Raw genomic sequence first — 14,369 nt, forward strand, 5'->3', positions numbered from 1 at the left:
TCTGTCTTTGAAGTAATTGTCATGGAGAGGAAACATTCATTTGAATGTAAAACATGTAAGATGATGACCTGATTGGTGATGGCTACATAATTTTTGAAGGTGGATGTAACTATTTTTTTTTGCCGAGCCCTGCGGCTTGTGGGATCCTAGTTCCCCAACCAGGGATCAAACTTGTGCCCCCTGCAGTGGAAGCGCAGAATCTTAACCACTGAACCGCCGGGGAAGTCCCAGGATGTAACTATTTTTGAAAAAATGTGAAGTCAGATGGCACTGTCTTGTTAATAAGGTGAATGATTAGCTGAGTTCAGGACTGAGAAAGTAACAAAGCACTTTTTTGTGTCTTATAAACTAATTATAGACATAACTCTTTAGAGATATTCCAAAAATATTCTGATCTGTGATATAAACCATTAGAATTAGTGTATTCCAAAGGTCACCCCTTTGAAGGAAAAATCCCCATTTAGCAGATTAAGATTTGGAATTTCTTTAAGGTAAATCACATAATCACACTACATGAAACAAAAATTCATAACAAATAAACCAAGTGTTATCACTCATGGAGTTCATAACAGGTAGATTTTTATCTAAATGTAATCAAGACATTTATATGAAGTTTGGTGTATATATAGCTGATTGAGACTTTTTCCCTCAGTTTCTCTTTTTCTGCTATCACTTTTGGGGAGCTACGGAAGACTATGCCACAGGCGTAGGGAATTCTCTTTAGAAAATACGAAATATACAGGATTCTGGAGTCTCTAGGCATTTAGCAAGGATCATCTCATGCGGAGGCATAGCCATTTTCAATTTAACAATATACTTAGAAGTTTCTCCACTTCTTCTAAATCACTCAAAAGCAATAAGGAGAATAGGAAACAGAAACACTAACTCCCTCATTAATGAGACTTAGAGGAATCCACATTCTTTTTTAGAAAGGTTATATGTAAAGGTCAAATGGGGATATGGAGAAATGCCAAGAGCAGACATTCATGGCTGAGAATGTCCTTGACCTTTTGATACAAAGGCTACAGAAGCTTAGAATTATAGGGCTGAAGGAGAAATTATAAAGAAAAGCCATAATTGCTAGAAGTACTTTGTGAGTGAGGTGGAGAGGGAGAGTCTGCCTTGTGAACAATCCTGCAGTGCTATTTTTGACAAGAGATAATAAAGAATAAGTTGAACTCACATATACAATGCTGTGCCTAAAGGCAAATTCCTACTAGCCGGGATGGGGGCCCTGGAATTCTCTGGCCCCACTCCAACCTCCTGAAAGCAGCTGGTCCGAGAAGAACTTACTTCATTCAAAACTGAGTAATAGTCAGTAAGGAATCTATAAAACATATATACTAAGACAGTCCAAGAAAAAAGGAAACTAACAAATAGCAAATAGAGAACACTCACTAGAAAAATGCTAAAGAAGAGATGAAAACACATAATGCCATTATTGAAACATAATCTTTTAAAAATAGGGACCAATCATGTCTTCAAAATAAGAGCACAAGGAAAATATGGTAAGTCAAAGTAGGAAATGATATATAAGTTGGAAAATCTCAAGAAGAGGAGGAAGAAAAAAATTAAATCATCACAGAAATGAAAGATATATTTGAAGCAGCACATATGAAGATAGACAGGAATAAAAGACAGGATGGGAAAAAAAGGAGCCAAAGAGAGAAATGGATGAAAAATTCAAAAGGAATAGAGAAAAAAAGATTCAGCAGGCATCTAATCGGTATCTCTGAAGATGAGACCTCAAATAATGGAACAGAAAAAATATTTCAAGGTATAATTCAAGGAAATTATTCAGAAATAAAAGAAGACTTGAATGTACAATTTGAAAGGACAGACTCCATGCTAGGAAAAATTCATGTAGATCCACCTACAGAACAATCAATTGCAAGTTATTGGATTCAAAAGATAAACAAAGAAAATTTGGGCATTCAAATCAAAATCTCAGGTCAACTATATGAGAAAAATAATCAGGCTGGCCTCAAACTTTTCCATATCAACATTCCATTCTAGGAGCAGTGGAGCAATGTTTACAAATACATCAAGAAAATAAAGTCATATCTAAGAATTTTACAGCTAGTTAATATGAATATATAGAAAATAGGAAACAGTTTAGGACATGAAATAACTCAGAGAACGTAGTTCCCATGAGTTCTTTTTTTTTTTTTTTTTTTCCAGTACGTGGGCCTCTCACTGTTGTGGCCTCTCCCGTTGCGGAGCGCAGGCTCAGCGGCCATGGCTCACGGGCCCAGCTGCTCCGGGGCATGTGGGATCTTCCCGGACTGGGGCACGAACCCATGTCCCCTGCATCGGCAGGCAGACTCCCAACCACTGAGCCACCAGGGAAGCCTCCCCATGAGCTCTTTTTGAAGAAACTGGAGGAAGACAAACTTTACCTGACAAAGAGATTAATGGAAAATTAAGGCCAAAAGACTGGTGGTGAGTACTGACTGTTTAGCTGTGGGACTAAAACTAAAACAAATGTGAATTATAATCTTACAAGGTAGTGAAGGGGATCAGAAAATATCACCCGCAAATATATCACTTTGACATAGGATTACTTTGAGCTGAAGGCAATTAAGAAGCAGAAGACACAGAAGGAGCTCACTGCCTTCCTCCCAACTGCCCAAGAACAGGACATAAATTTCCCTTTGTGAAGGTCTTCCCCCTCCCCTCTCCCATACCAAGAGGAAGAGAAACAAGCATCACCACTAGAAACAGAAAGTTGGCTCAGAGATGGTTCTGCACAAACACAAACCTTACTACAGTAACCCTAATCTTCCATTAATTTCCCCATATATATACTCACGTTCCCACAATTTACCACCCCTGGGAGCCCAAAGACATCCTCTTTCCTTTGTCTTGTCACTTCTCCACAATTCATTGCCCTTTTTAGGATGATATATAAGCCTCAATTTCTAACTACCCCTTTGAGTTACTCATCACAAAATTCTCCTATGTGTTTGCACTTTGCATGCATAAATAAACTCTGTTTTTTTTTTCTTCTGTTAATCTGCCTTTTGTTAGTTTAATTCACAGGCCCCAGCTACAGAACCTAATGGGTAGAGGAAAGGTTTTTTTGTTCCACCCCTACAATTCTAATGATTTAACTAGCAAAAGCTGGGAGGAGGAGGGGAAAAATGGTGAAAGATAAAATAAATATACTGATTTTTTCTTATTTTATAGCTGGAGGGTCAAAAGATAAAACTTGAAACTTATAAATCAAATAACAGATATAAGTATGTGTAAAGCACCAAGACAAATAATATAATCCACTTTGGCAGAGACTGCCAATTCTCTTCCCTGGTTTTTTAGCTCAGCACACGGCCACTAGGAATTAAGAATTATTTTGTAGCCTCCATTGCAGACATGCTGTTTGTGTAACTTTACAGAAGTTCCTTACAAGAAGGAGGCATCTTTCTTCCCTATCACTGTCTGACTATATTTTGGAATGCAGATATAATAGTCAGAGTTCCAGTAGCTTTCTTGGACTGTAAGATCATGTTAGAATGAAAGCCAATCATGACAGAGTAATATTATAGAAACAGCCTGGGACCCTGACAGTGGTGGGTACCATACCAGCCCTGGAATGACCACCTCCAGAATTCTTGAAGTGAAGAGAGAAACACATTTCTATGTTCTTTCAGCTATTAGTGGTTGGTGTTTGGTGGTTCTGTGTGATCTGCACCACTTAATCCTAATTAATATGAACACTCTGAGGACTACTTTAAAATGATACTGGGTACATGAATGAAGATCTGAACAAATGGAAAGGTGTGTCACATTCTTGAAAAGGAAGACACAACATTATAAAGATGTCAATTCTTCTTAAGTTAACACAACCCGTAAAATACCAACAGAATATTTTGCAAATTATACAAGCTGACTCTAAAGTTTAAGGAGAAAAATAAACAAGAAAGAATAACCAGGAAAATTATGCAAAATAATTTGAGTAAGAGTCTCTTCAAGTAAAAGTCTTGAAGTAAGGACAGATGTATGTGTTTCTGTGTATTTTGTTTGATTTTGTTTTAAACTATAGTAATTAAAACAATGTGGTTCTATAGCATATTGAAAGCCCAGAAATAAATCTAAGTAGATATGGGAACTTAGTAAATGATAAAAGTGATATTTCAAATCCATAGAGAAGACAGATTATTCAACACACCCAGTTGTGTAATCATCTGGAAAAAAAATAAATTTGGATCCCCACCCACACATTGCATCAAACTATATTCTACACAGATCAAATATTATCATGTAAAAAGTGAAACAATTAGTGTACCAAGGAAAATATGGGTAAAACATTTCTTAAACATCCTCATATGGGAGAGGAGCTTTTGAAATAGGACACAAAATCTGAAGCCATAAACAATTTGTAAAGTTGACTACACACAATTCTAAAAGGTTGGGAAAAAATACCCACAAATATTAAAAAGACACACAACAAACTGGGGGAAAAATTCTCAACTACTATCACAGGTAAAGGGCTGATTTTCTTAAAAGAATTCTTAATTCTTAAAAGAATTCTTAATTCTTAGAAGAATTCTTCCTAATTTATAACAAAGAGCCCATCAAGAAAAGCAAATAAATATTGGGTCTTAAGCATATAGAAAACTAAGCCTAAAAAGATGGTCAAATTCATTCATTACAAAGAATGCAAAGTAAAATGTGACACTGTGGTATCATTTTCACCTATCAATTTGGACAAGACAAAAACCTTTGGTAACATACTATTGGTAAATTAAGGAGGAAATGGGCACTCTTGTACGTTTATTGTTAAGAATATAAACTGGGCTCAGACACCGGCCGAAGCCCCCGATGGTGCACTAGGGAGCAGAGAAGGCGAGTGCCCAGTGCCCCACATGACTCAGACCCCACACCCGGCCCTCAGGTGACTGCACCTGACTGGGAAGCCCCTGACAGGAGGCCACCGCTCAGGCGACTCTGGGACCTGAGGAAAGGAGCCTCAGGACAGGACGCCCGGCCCTCAGGTGACTCTGTGACAGGACGGCTGCCCGAGGAGTGAACTTCCATTTTGGAGAGGGGCCCACGTGTGAGGGAATAGCAGATGGTCTCTATCAGCTGAGGGCTTGAGATCAACAACCAAAAGGAAGCGAATTCCAACAACAACCATGTGCCTGCTAGAGGACCTGGAGCCATAAATGAGTCTCCAGCCCTGACCAGCAGCTCCCGTGCAGCCTCCTGTGTGAGGCCCCGAGCAGAGGACCCAGCTCACCTGCACAGGTACCCACAAAGAAATGGTATCCTAGCAAAATGAGGCAGGAGCAAAAGAGTTGAACATGTGTGAAAAGGAAAGTGACTCATAGCCCATTCAGTCTAGTATAAAATGGGAAAATTGTTGCAATCATTTGAAGACCCAAGAGAATGATAAAAGGCACACTATCAATAAACAATTGTTTACTCATGAGAAACTGCTACCGTGTAGGGGAAGGATAATAAACCTGACTTGGTCGTCTAGGAGCACTCAAGTTCTTCCACCCAACATTGGACAGAGTTAAAGACAGCTTCTTTGTGGCTGGCAGAGAAAACCAAGCAGCTTCGCTGGCGAGAGGATTCTAAGGGAGGAGGAGAAGGAGAGTAGCAGGAAGGAAAACAGACATCAAGAGGGTCTTGGTGCTCTGGCCTGGTGTCAGGCCTGAGCCTCTAGGGTGGAAGAGCTGAGTTCAGGACATTGGACCACCAGAGACCTCCCAGCCCCATGTAAGATCAACTGGCGAGAGCTCTATAAAGAGACCTCCGTCTCAACACTAAGACCCAGCTCCACTGAACGGCCAGCAAACTCCAGTGCTGGATGCCCCATGCCAAACAACTAGCAGAACAGGAACACAACACCACCCATTAGCAGAGAGGCTGCCTAAATTAATACTAAGTTCACAGACGCCCAAAACACACCACCGGACGTGGATCTGCCCACCAGAAAGACAAGATCCAGCCCCACCCACCAGAACACAGGAACCAGTCCCTTCCACCAGGAAGCCTAGACAAGCCACTGAACCAACCTTAGCCACTGGGGGCAGACACCAAAAACAATGGGAACTATGAACCTGCAGCCTGTGAAAAGGAGCCCCCAAACACAGCAAGTTAAGCAAAATGGAAAGACAGAGAAATATGCAGCAGATGAAGGAGCAAAGTAAAAACCCACCAGACCAAACAAATGAAGAGGAAACAAGCAGTCTACCTGAAAAAGAATTCAGAGTAATGATAGTAAAGATGATCCAAAATCTTGGAAGTGGAATGGAGAAAATACAAGAAATCTTTAATAAGGACCTAGAAGAACTAAAGAGAAAACATACAATGATGAAGAACAAAATATATTAAATTAAAAATTCTCTAGAAGGAATCAACAGCAGAATAACTGAGGCAGAAGAACGGATAAGTGACCTGGACGATAAAATAGTGGAAATAACTACCACAGAGCATGATAAAGAAAAAAGAATGAAAAGAATTGAGGACAGTCTCAGAGACCTCTGGGACAGCATTAAAGGTACGAACACTTGAATTATAGGGGTCCCAGAAGAAGAGAAAAAGAAAGGGTCTGAGAAAATATTTGAAGAGATTATAGTTGAAAACTTCCCTAACATGGGAAAGGAAATAGTCAATCAAGTCCAGGAAGCACAGAGAGTCCCATAGAGGATAAATCCAAGGAGAAACATGCCAAGGCACATATTAATCAAACTATCAAAAATTAAATACAAAAAAAAAATACTAAAAGCAGCAAGGGAAAAGTGACAAATAACGTACAAGGGAATCCCCATAAGGTTAACAGCTGATCTTTCAGCAGAAACTCTGCAAGCCAGAAGGGAGTGGCAGGACATATTTAAAGTGATGAAAGGGAAAAACCTACAACCAAGATTACTCTTCCCAGCAAGGATCTCATTCAGATTTGATGGGTAAATTAAAACCTTTACAGACAAGCAAAAGTTAAGAGAAATTGGCACCACCAAACTAGCTTTACAACAAAGGCTAAAGGAACTTCTCTAGGCAGGAAACACAAGAGAAGGAAAAGACCTACAAAAACAAACCCGAAACAATTAAGAAAATGGTAATAGGAACATACATGTCGATAATTACCTTAAATGTAAATGGGTTAAATGCTCCCACCAAAAGACATAGACTGGCTGAATGGATACAAAAACAAGATCCGTATATATGCTGTCTACAAGAGACCCACTTCAGATGTAAAGACACATACAGACTGAAAGTGAGGGGATGGAAAAAGATATTCCATGCAAATGGAAATCAAAAGAAAGCTGGAGTAGCAATTCTCATATCAGACAAAATAGACTTTAAAATAAAGACTATTAAGAGACAAAGATGGACACTACATAATGATCAAGGAATCTATCCAGGAAGAAGATATAACAATTGTAAATATTTATGCACCCAACATAGGAGCACCTCAATACATAAGGCAAATGCTAACAGCTATAAAAGGGGAAATTGACAGTAACACAATAATATCAGGGGACTTTAACACCCCACTTTCATCAATGGACAGATCATCCAAAATGAAAATAAATAAGGAAACACAAGCTTTAAATGACATATTAAACAAGATGGACTTAATTGATATAGGACATTCCATCCCAAAACAACAGACTACACATTCTTCTCAAGTGCTCATGGAACGTTCTCCAGGATAGATCATACCTTGGGTCAAAAATCAGGCCTTGGTAAACTTAAGAAAATTGACATTGTAAAAAGTATCTTTTCCGACCACAACGCTATGACACTAGATATCAATCACAGGAAAAAAGACTATAAAAAATACAAACACATGGAGGTTAAACAATACACTACTAAATAACCAAGAGATCACTGAAGAAATCAAAGAGGAAATCAAAAAATACCTAGAAACAAATGACAATGAAAACACCACGACCCAAAACCTATGGGATGCAGCAAAAGCAGTTCTAAGAGGTAAGTTTATAGCAATACAATCCTACCTCAAGAAACAAGAAACATCTCAAATAAACAACCTAACCTTACACCTAAAGCAATTAGAGAAACAAGAAGAAAAAAACCCCCAAAGTTAGCAGAAGGAAAGAAATCATAAAGATCAGAGCAGAAATAAATGAAAAAGAAATGAAGGAAACAATAGCAAAGATGAATAAAACTAAAAGCTGGTTCTTTGAGAAGATAAACAAAATTGATCAACCACTATCAAGACTCATTAAGAAAAAAGGGGAGAAGATTCAAATCAACAGAATTAGAAATGAAAAAGGAGTAACAGCTGACCCTGCAGAAATACAAAGAATCATAAGGGATTACTACAAGCAACTATATTCCAATAAAATGTACAACCTGGAAGAAATGGACACATTCTTAGGAAAGCACCACCTTCCGAGACTGAACTAGGAAGAAATAGAAAATATAAACAGACCAATCACAAGCACTGAAATTGAAACTGTGATTTAAAATCTTCCAACAAACAAAAGCCCACGACCAGATGGCTTCACAGGCAAATTCTATCAAACATTTAGAGAAGAGCTAACACCTATCATTCTCAAACTCTTCCAAAATATAGCAGAGGGAGGAACACTCCCAAACTCATTCTACGAGGCCACCATCATCCTGATACCAAAACCAGAAAGATGTCACAAAAAAACTACAGGCCAATATCACTGATGAACATAGATGCAAAAATCCTCAACAAAATACTGGAAAACAGAATTCAACAGCACATTAAAAGGATCATACACATCAAGTGGGGTTTATCCCAGGAATGCAAGGATTCTTTAATATATGCAAATCAATCAATGTGATACGTCATATTAACAAATTGAAGGAGAAAAATCATATTATCATCTCAATAGATACAGAAAAAGCTTTTGACAAAATTCAACACCCATTTATGATAAAAACTCTCCAGAAAGTAGGACAGAGGGAACTTACCTCAACATAATAAAGGCCATATATGACAAACCCACAGCCAACATCATTCTCAATGGTGAAAAAACCTTGTTCCTCTAAAATCAGGAACAAGGATGCCCGCTCTCATCACTATTATTCATCATAGTTTTGGAAGTTTTAGCCACAGCAATCAGAGAGGAAAAGAAGAAGTAAAGCTGTCACTGTTTGCAGATGACATGATACTATACATAGAGAGTCCTAAAGATGCTATCAGTCTTAGAGGAAAACATAGGAAGAAAACTCTTTGACATAAATCACAGCAAGATCCTTTTTGACCCACCTCCTAGAGAAATGGAAATAAAAACAAAAATAAACAAATGGGACCTAATGAAACTTAAAAGCTTTTGCACAGCAAAGAAAACCATAAACAAGATGAAAAGACAACCCTCAGCATGGAGAGAATATTTGCAAATGAAGCAACTGACAAAGGAGTAATCTCCAAAATATACAAGCAGTTCATGCAGCTCAATATCAAAAAAACAAACAACTCAATCCAAAAATGGGCAGAAGACCTAAATAGACATTTCTCCAAGAAGATATACAGATTGCCAACAAACACATGAAAGGATGCTCAGCATCACTGATTATTAGAGAAATGCAAATCAAAACTACAATGAAGTATCACCTCACAGCAGTCAGAATGGCCATCATCAAAAAATCTCCAAACAATAAATGCTGGAGAGGGTGTGGAGAAAAGGGAACCCTCTTGCACTGTTGGTGGGAATGTAAATTGATACAGCTACTATGGAGAACAGTACGGAGGTTCCTTAAAAATCTAAAAGTAGAACTACCATATGACCCAGCAATCCCACTACTGGGCATATACCCTGAGAAAACCATAATTCAAAAAGAGTCATGTACCACAATGTTCATTGCAACTCTATTTACAATAGCCAGGACATGGAAGCAACCTAAGTGTTCATCGACAGATGAATGGATAAAGAAGATATGGCACATATATACAATGGAATATTACTGAGCCATAAAAGAAATGAAAATGAGTTATTTGTAGTGAGGTGGATGGACCTCGAGTCTGTCCTACAGAGTGAAGTAAGTCAGAAAGAGGAAAACAAATACCGTATGCTAACACATATATATGGAATCTAAAAAAAAAAGGTTCTAAAAATGGTTCTAGGGGCAGGACAGGAATAAAGACGCAGACGTAGAGAAGGGACTTGAGGACACGGGGAGGGGGAAGGGTAAGATGGGACGAAGTGAGAGAGTAGTCTTGACATATATACACTACCAAATGTAAAATAGATAGCTAGTGGGAAGCAGCCGCATAGCACAGGGAGATCAGCTCGGTGCTTTGTGTCCACCTAGAGGGGTGGGATAGGGAGGGTGGGAGGGAGACGCAAGAGGGAGGGGATATGGGGATATATATATACATATAGCTGATTTTCTTTGTTATACAGCAGAAACTAACACACCATTGTAAAGCAGTTATACTCCAATAAAGATGTTAAAAAAAAAAGAACATAAATTGGTACAAGCTCTATCAAAATCAGTTTGATAATAGCTAAAAACTTAAAATGCACATATACTTTAACCAGACAATTCTATAGGCTTGCACGTTTCAAATATCATGTATAGACGGTTACTTACTTGTATTGCTTGTAATAGCTAAATATTGGCAATATCCTGTATTTCCATCAATAGAAGGCTGATAAATTAAATACAACCATATAATGGGACATAACGTAACCATTACAAAGTAAGACTTCGACAGTCAGTGTGCCCAGCAATTTTGCAGAATGTGCTGCTTCCAAGAAAATCATATGAACAGGAGTACACCCATTAATTGACATTACCATTCATTATAAATTCTTTGGTCCTCATTCTTGTGATCTTGTACTCAACAGAAATCTAAAGATTTGGTAGTCAAAGTGATCAACCACATGGGAAGGACTATACCCTCTTCTGAGTTGGAAAATAGTGTTGAAATGTCACATCCAAGATCAAAGGGCAACAGATATTTTAAAGTAGTACTGATGCAACAGTATAGCCTAAGATTTCATTTGAAAAACAGATTATCAGGAGAAATGTACCAGGTTTTTTTGTACTGTGAGAACATTATTTTCCTAATATAGCACATCTCCCACTGCTTTCTCCAGCTCAAGGTGTATGAAAGTGATCTTCAGAAATTGTGGCAACACTTTGCTTTCAATATCACAAAGGAACTCTTCTTCCTCAATCAAACAAACAAATAAACAAAACAACAGCAAGAAGAAGAAGAAGGAGAAGAAGAGGAAGAACTTGGACTCTGATTTCTAAAGCGCCCTCTAACATACCATTTTCTCTGTTCCGTTATATCCTCACAGCACATCTGAAGAACTGAAGAATATAATTCTACTCACTTTTCTCACACACACACACACACACACACACGCACACACACACACATGAACACAGAGACATATGTGGAACTACATACAGATAAAGAGATATGTCTAATGAATGCTTACCTGATAACGTGTTGGCGGATTGAGAATGCTGTTAAAACTGTGTGATTCAAAAACTCTTGAGTTAGACTGAGTGAAGAGGTTTAACTAGGAAAAAATACAATTAGCCTAGTAAATTAGAATACATTTATTTGGAAATCATAAATATAATCTACTTTATTCTCCCTGATAACTTTTCTGGAGTCAACATTTCCGAGGGACATTTTGTGGAAGCTGAGTTTTATGAATGACTTCATATATTTCCAAAGGCAAAAATTAATGTGAGCAACACGCTCACATTTATCAAAATGTTGGACAGATGTACTGTAATAGAACTGTTTAACTGAAAAAGTATTTTTAAAAGTTGTCTTGTGTTAAACATAATTGTTCCTGGGGTCCTTGTACACTGTATCAAAATGTCTTCATGGCATCTAGAAGGAGAAATTGCACAGAAGCAACTCTATCTGCTCCTGAGCCTGTGTTCCTCTCCTACACTTGAACAGATACACACTACAAGTTCAGAGGGTATAGGGTATCATTTGGTATTTTGTAATCCTAAAACATGAGCCAAAACAAAACGTCTTCCTAAGTATCTTGGAAGTACACTGTGCCAGGTTCAACACTTTGGAGAGAACTGGACTAAGGTATTTTGGCTTTTTTTCTTTTCTCTTTCTTTTTAAGGTTTAACTTTTGAGTGGGTAAGAACAGAAAGCAAGAGGAGACTGTCGTGACTGTCTACCCTTCACGTATGTGAACAGGGCCTGCATCTTATTCACAGATAAGCTGCTACCTATACAGTGTGATTCAAAGGCAGGGCCCTTTATCCAAGAAAATGTATTCACTCCACCACCTGTCTTCCCACCATCATAACTTAGGAAGCGGTGGGACACTAGAAGGGAAGGAAGTGCCACTTATAGGTAAGGATCCTCCCGGTTTTGTCCTCTTTCGATTGTGGCAGGAGCTAACAAAGTTAATTCTCCTATTTGCCACTAGAGGTCAGTCTCTGACTATTGACTGAGGTTAGAGGTAAACGTTAGATTGATTTCTTGAGGTTCCTTCCTGTCCTCTAAACAAGAAAAGCAGAAACATAATTTCTCCAAATGTTTACTAAATTCAGGACACAGAGAGTATCTATAAAGATTAATAAGATTAAAGAGATAAAAACAGCTCATGAAGAATTTAAGAAATAAAATCAGAACAGCAGGGCTTCCCTGGTGGCGCAGTGGTTGAGAGTCCGCCTGCCGATGCAGAGGACACGGGTTCGTGCCCCGGTCCGGGAGGATCCCGCGTGCTGCGGAGCGGCTTGGCCCGTGAGCCATGAGCCTGCGCGTCCGGAGCCTGTGCTCCGCAGAGGGAGAGGCCACAACAGTGAGAGGCCCACCTACCGCAAAAACAAAAAAAAACGGCAGGTTTTTTTTTTTTTTGGCCACACCATGCCACATGCGGGATCTTAGTACCCTGTCCAGGGATCAAACCTGTGCCCCCTGCAGTGGAAGCGCGGAGTCTTAGCCACTGGACCACCAGGGAAGTCCCCAAATGGCAGTTTTTAACCAGATATGGGGAGACTAGGAAGCCAAGCAGCATGGCTCCTGAAGGATCAGTGCTCAACCTTCTTCTGTTTCCAGCAACGTCTCTGAAGAAAGCTATTCTTCCTGCCGCTGTAGCAATACAGGCAGGAGAGGACACCCTAAACAGAACACATCTGCCCCCCTCACATCTCTGTGAGCAAGCTGGGTTTTTTTGTTTTTGTTTTTTTTTATAACAGGGGTCTAGGTAGCCACAGCCAACTTGAATGTGCTCCTCTTAACCTGTTAGTGTTTCTCCCCTTCTACCTTATGACAGTATCAGGAATGAAGCCAAATGTCAGTGAAATCATTTGCCTACAGAAAGAAAACTTGAGGGTGTGAAGTGCTGGAGCTGTGAGTTCCCATGCTTGAACAGCTTCCCTTTTAAGTAATAAAGCCTCAGAGAATAATAATCAATCCCCAGAGAAACAAACTGCCTTCCAAACAAAGTCCATCTCAGCAGTAGCAGGAGCTGCCCAGGATGGCAATTAGAACCCAACCCCTTTAAGACACCAGCTAAGCTGCAGCTAAAGGCACAGCCCGTGGGGAGGAGGCGGGGCAGTAACCAAGCCAGAGCCACAGCTGCTGGGCAGGAGGCAGCCAGGTGCAGCAGAAAGAGTTAGACCTCTGAGGCCGGAAAACGCCAATTCCACGACTACCCCCACACTGGCTAGCTCTTGTGACCTTGCATAGGTGAGTTGTTTTAATGGCTTCATTGGTCTTATCTATAAAATGGGAATAATAATACCTACCTCACAGCGTTGCATGAGGTTCAAATGTACGGCCGAGCACTTTGTAAACTGTGAATGAGGAAGGGCACTGATATTTGTTGAGGCTGGAATTTTGTGCCTCTCATATCCTCCTCACAATAACCCTGTGAAATTTTCTCTCTTTCAGGTGAGACAACTATGGCTTAGGGTAATGAAGTGATTTATCCATGTTACTTTCTAATAAGCCTTAAGCCAGAATTGAAACCCAGGTCTAATGCCAAGGCTCTCTTCCTTACATTATGCTGCTTCTCACAGTATACAGTGAGATATTATTTGAAATCATAGCCAATCACTGTCTTGCAACCTAAGAGCCTTAAGAGCCCATATTCAGGTCAAACAAAGAAGGTTTAAAAGGCTACCTTCTTAAAGAGTAAAATGTAGAGTATTACAAATCTTGGAAATGCACATCTCTTTTAAAAAGTGAGAAATTAAATTGCACTAATCCTGTCTTTTTCCCCAGCATCAACTGAGAAAAAATATGTACTTCGTGGAGGTAACATTGCTATCTTGTGGGCTCCATTTTCACAACTTTTAGGCAAAATTATATTTTAATTTTGCTCCTGTCTGCTTCACTCCCTATTATTTGAGGTTCTGCCAATATCCTTCTGTCTCCTATACCAATTCTACCTCTGCAAATTAAGTTCCTGATTCCTGAT

The 14,369-nt window shown here is 39.2% G+C and overlaps 1 protein-coding gene across 3 annotated transcripts in view; it reads right to left on the bottom strand.

Annotated features, from left to right (window-relative positions):
- Nucleotides 1–14,369, bottom strand: part of TRPC3 (transient receptor potential cation channel subfamily C member 3) — a 78,680-nt gene that overhangs the window by 13,155 nt on the left and 51,156 nt on the right. For 2 of the 3 annotated variants that reach the window (XM_029235861.1, XM_029235860.1), the window contains exon 10: nt 11,403–11,486. In XM_029235861.1, the coding sequence (XP_029091694.1) occupies nt 11,403–11,486 (84 nt within the window). Of the gene's footprint in view, nt 1–11,402; nt 11,487–12,881; nt 13,744–14,369 lie in introns of those variants that run through there. The other variant, XM_029235862.1, reaches the window with a different exon arrangement.

Source organism: Monodon monoceros, unplaced genomic scaffold, assembly GCF_005190385.1.
Source record: "Monodon monoceros isolate NGI ecotype Baffin Bay Population unplaced genomic scaffold, NGI_Narwhal_1 Super_Scaffold_20, whole genome shotgun sequence".
NCBI lineage: Eukaryota > Metazoa > Chordata > Mammalia > Artiodactyla > Monodontidae > Monodon > Monodon monoceros.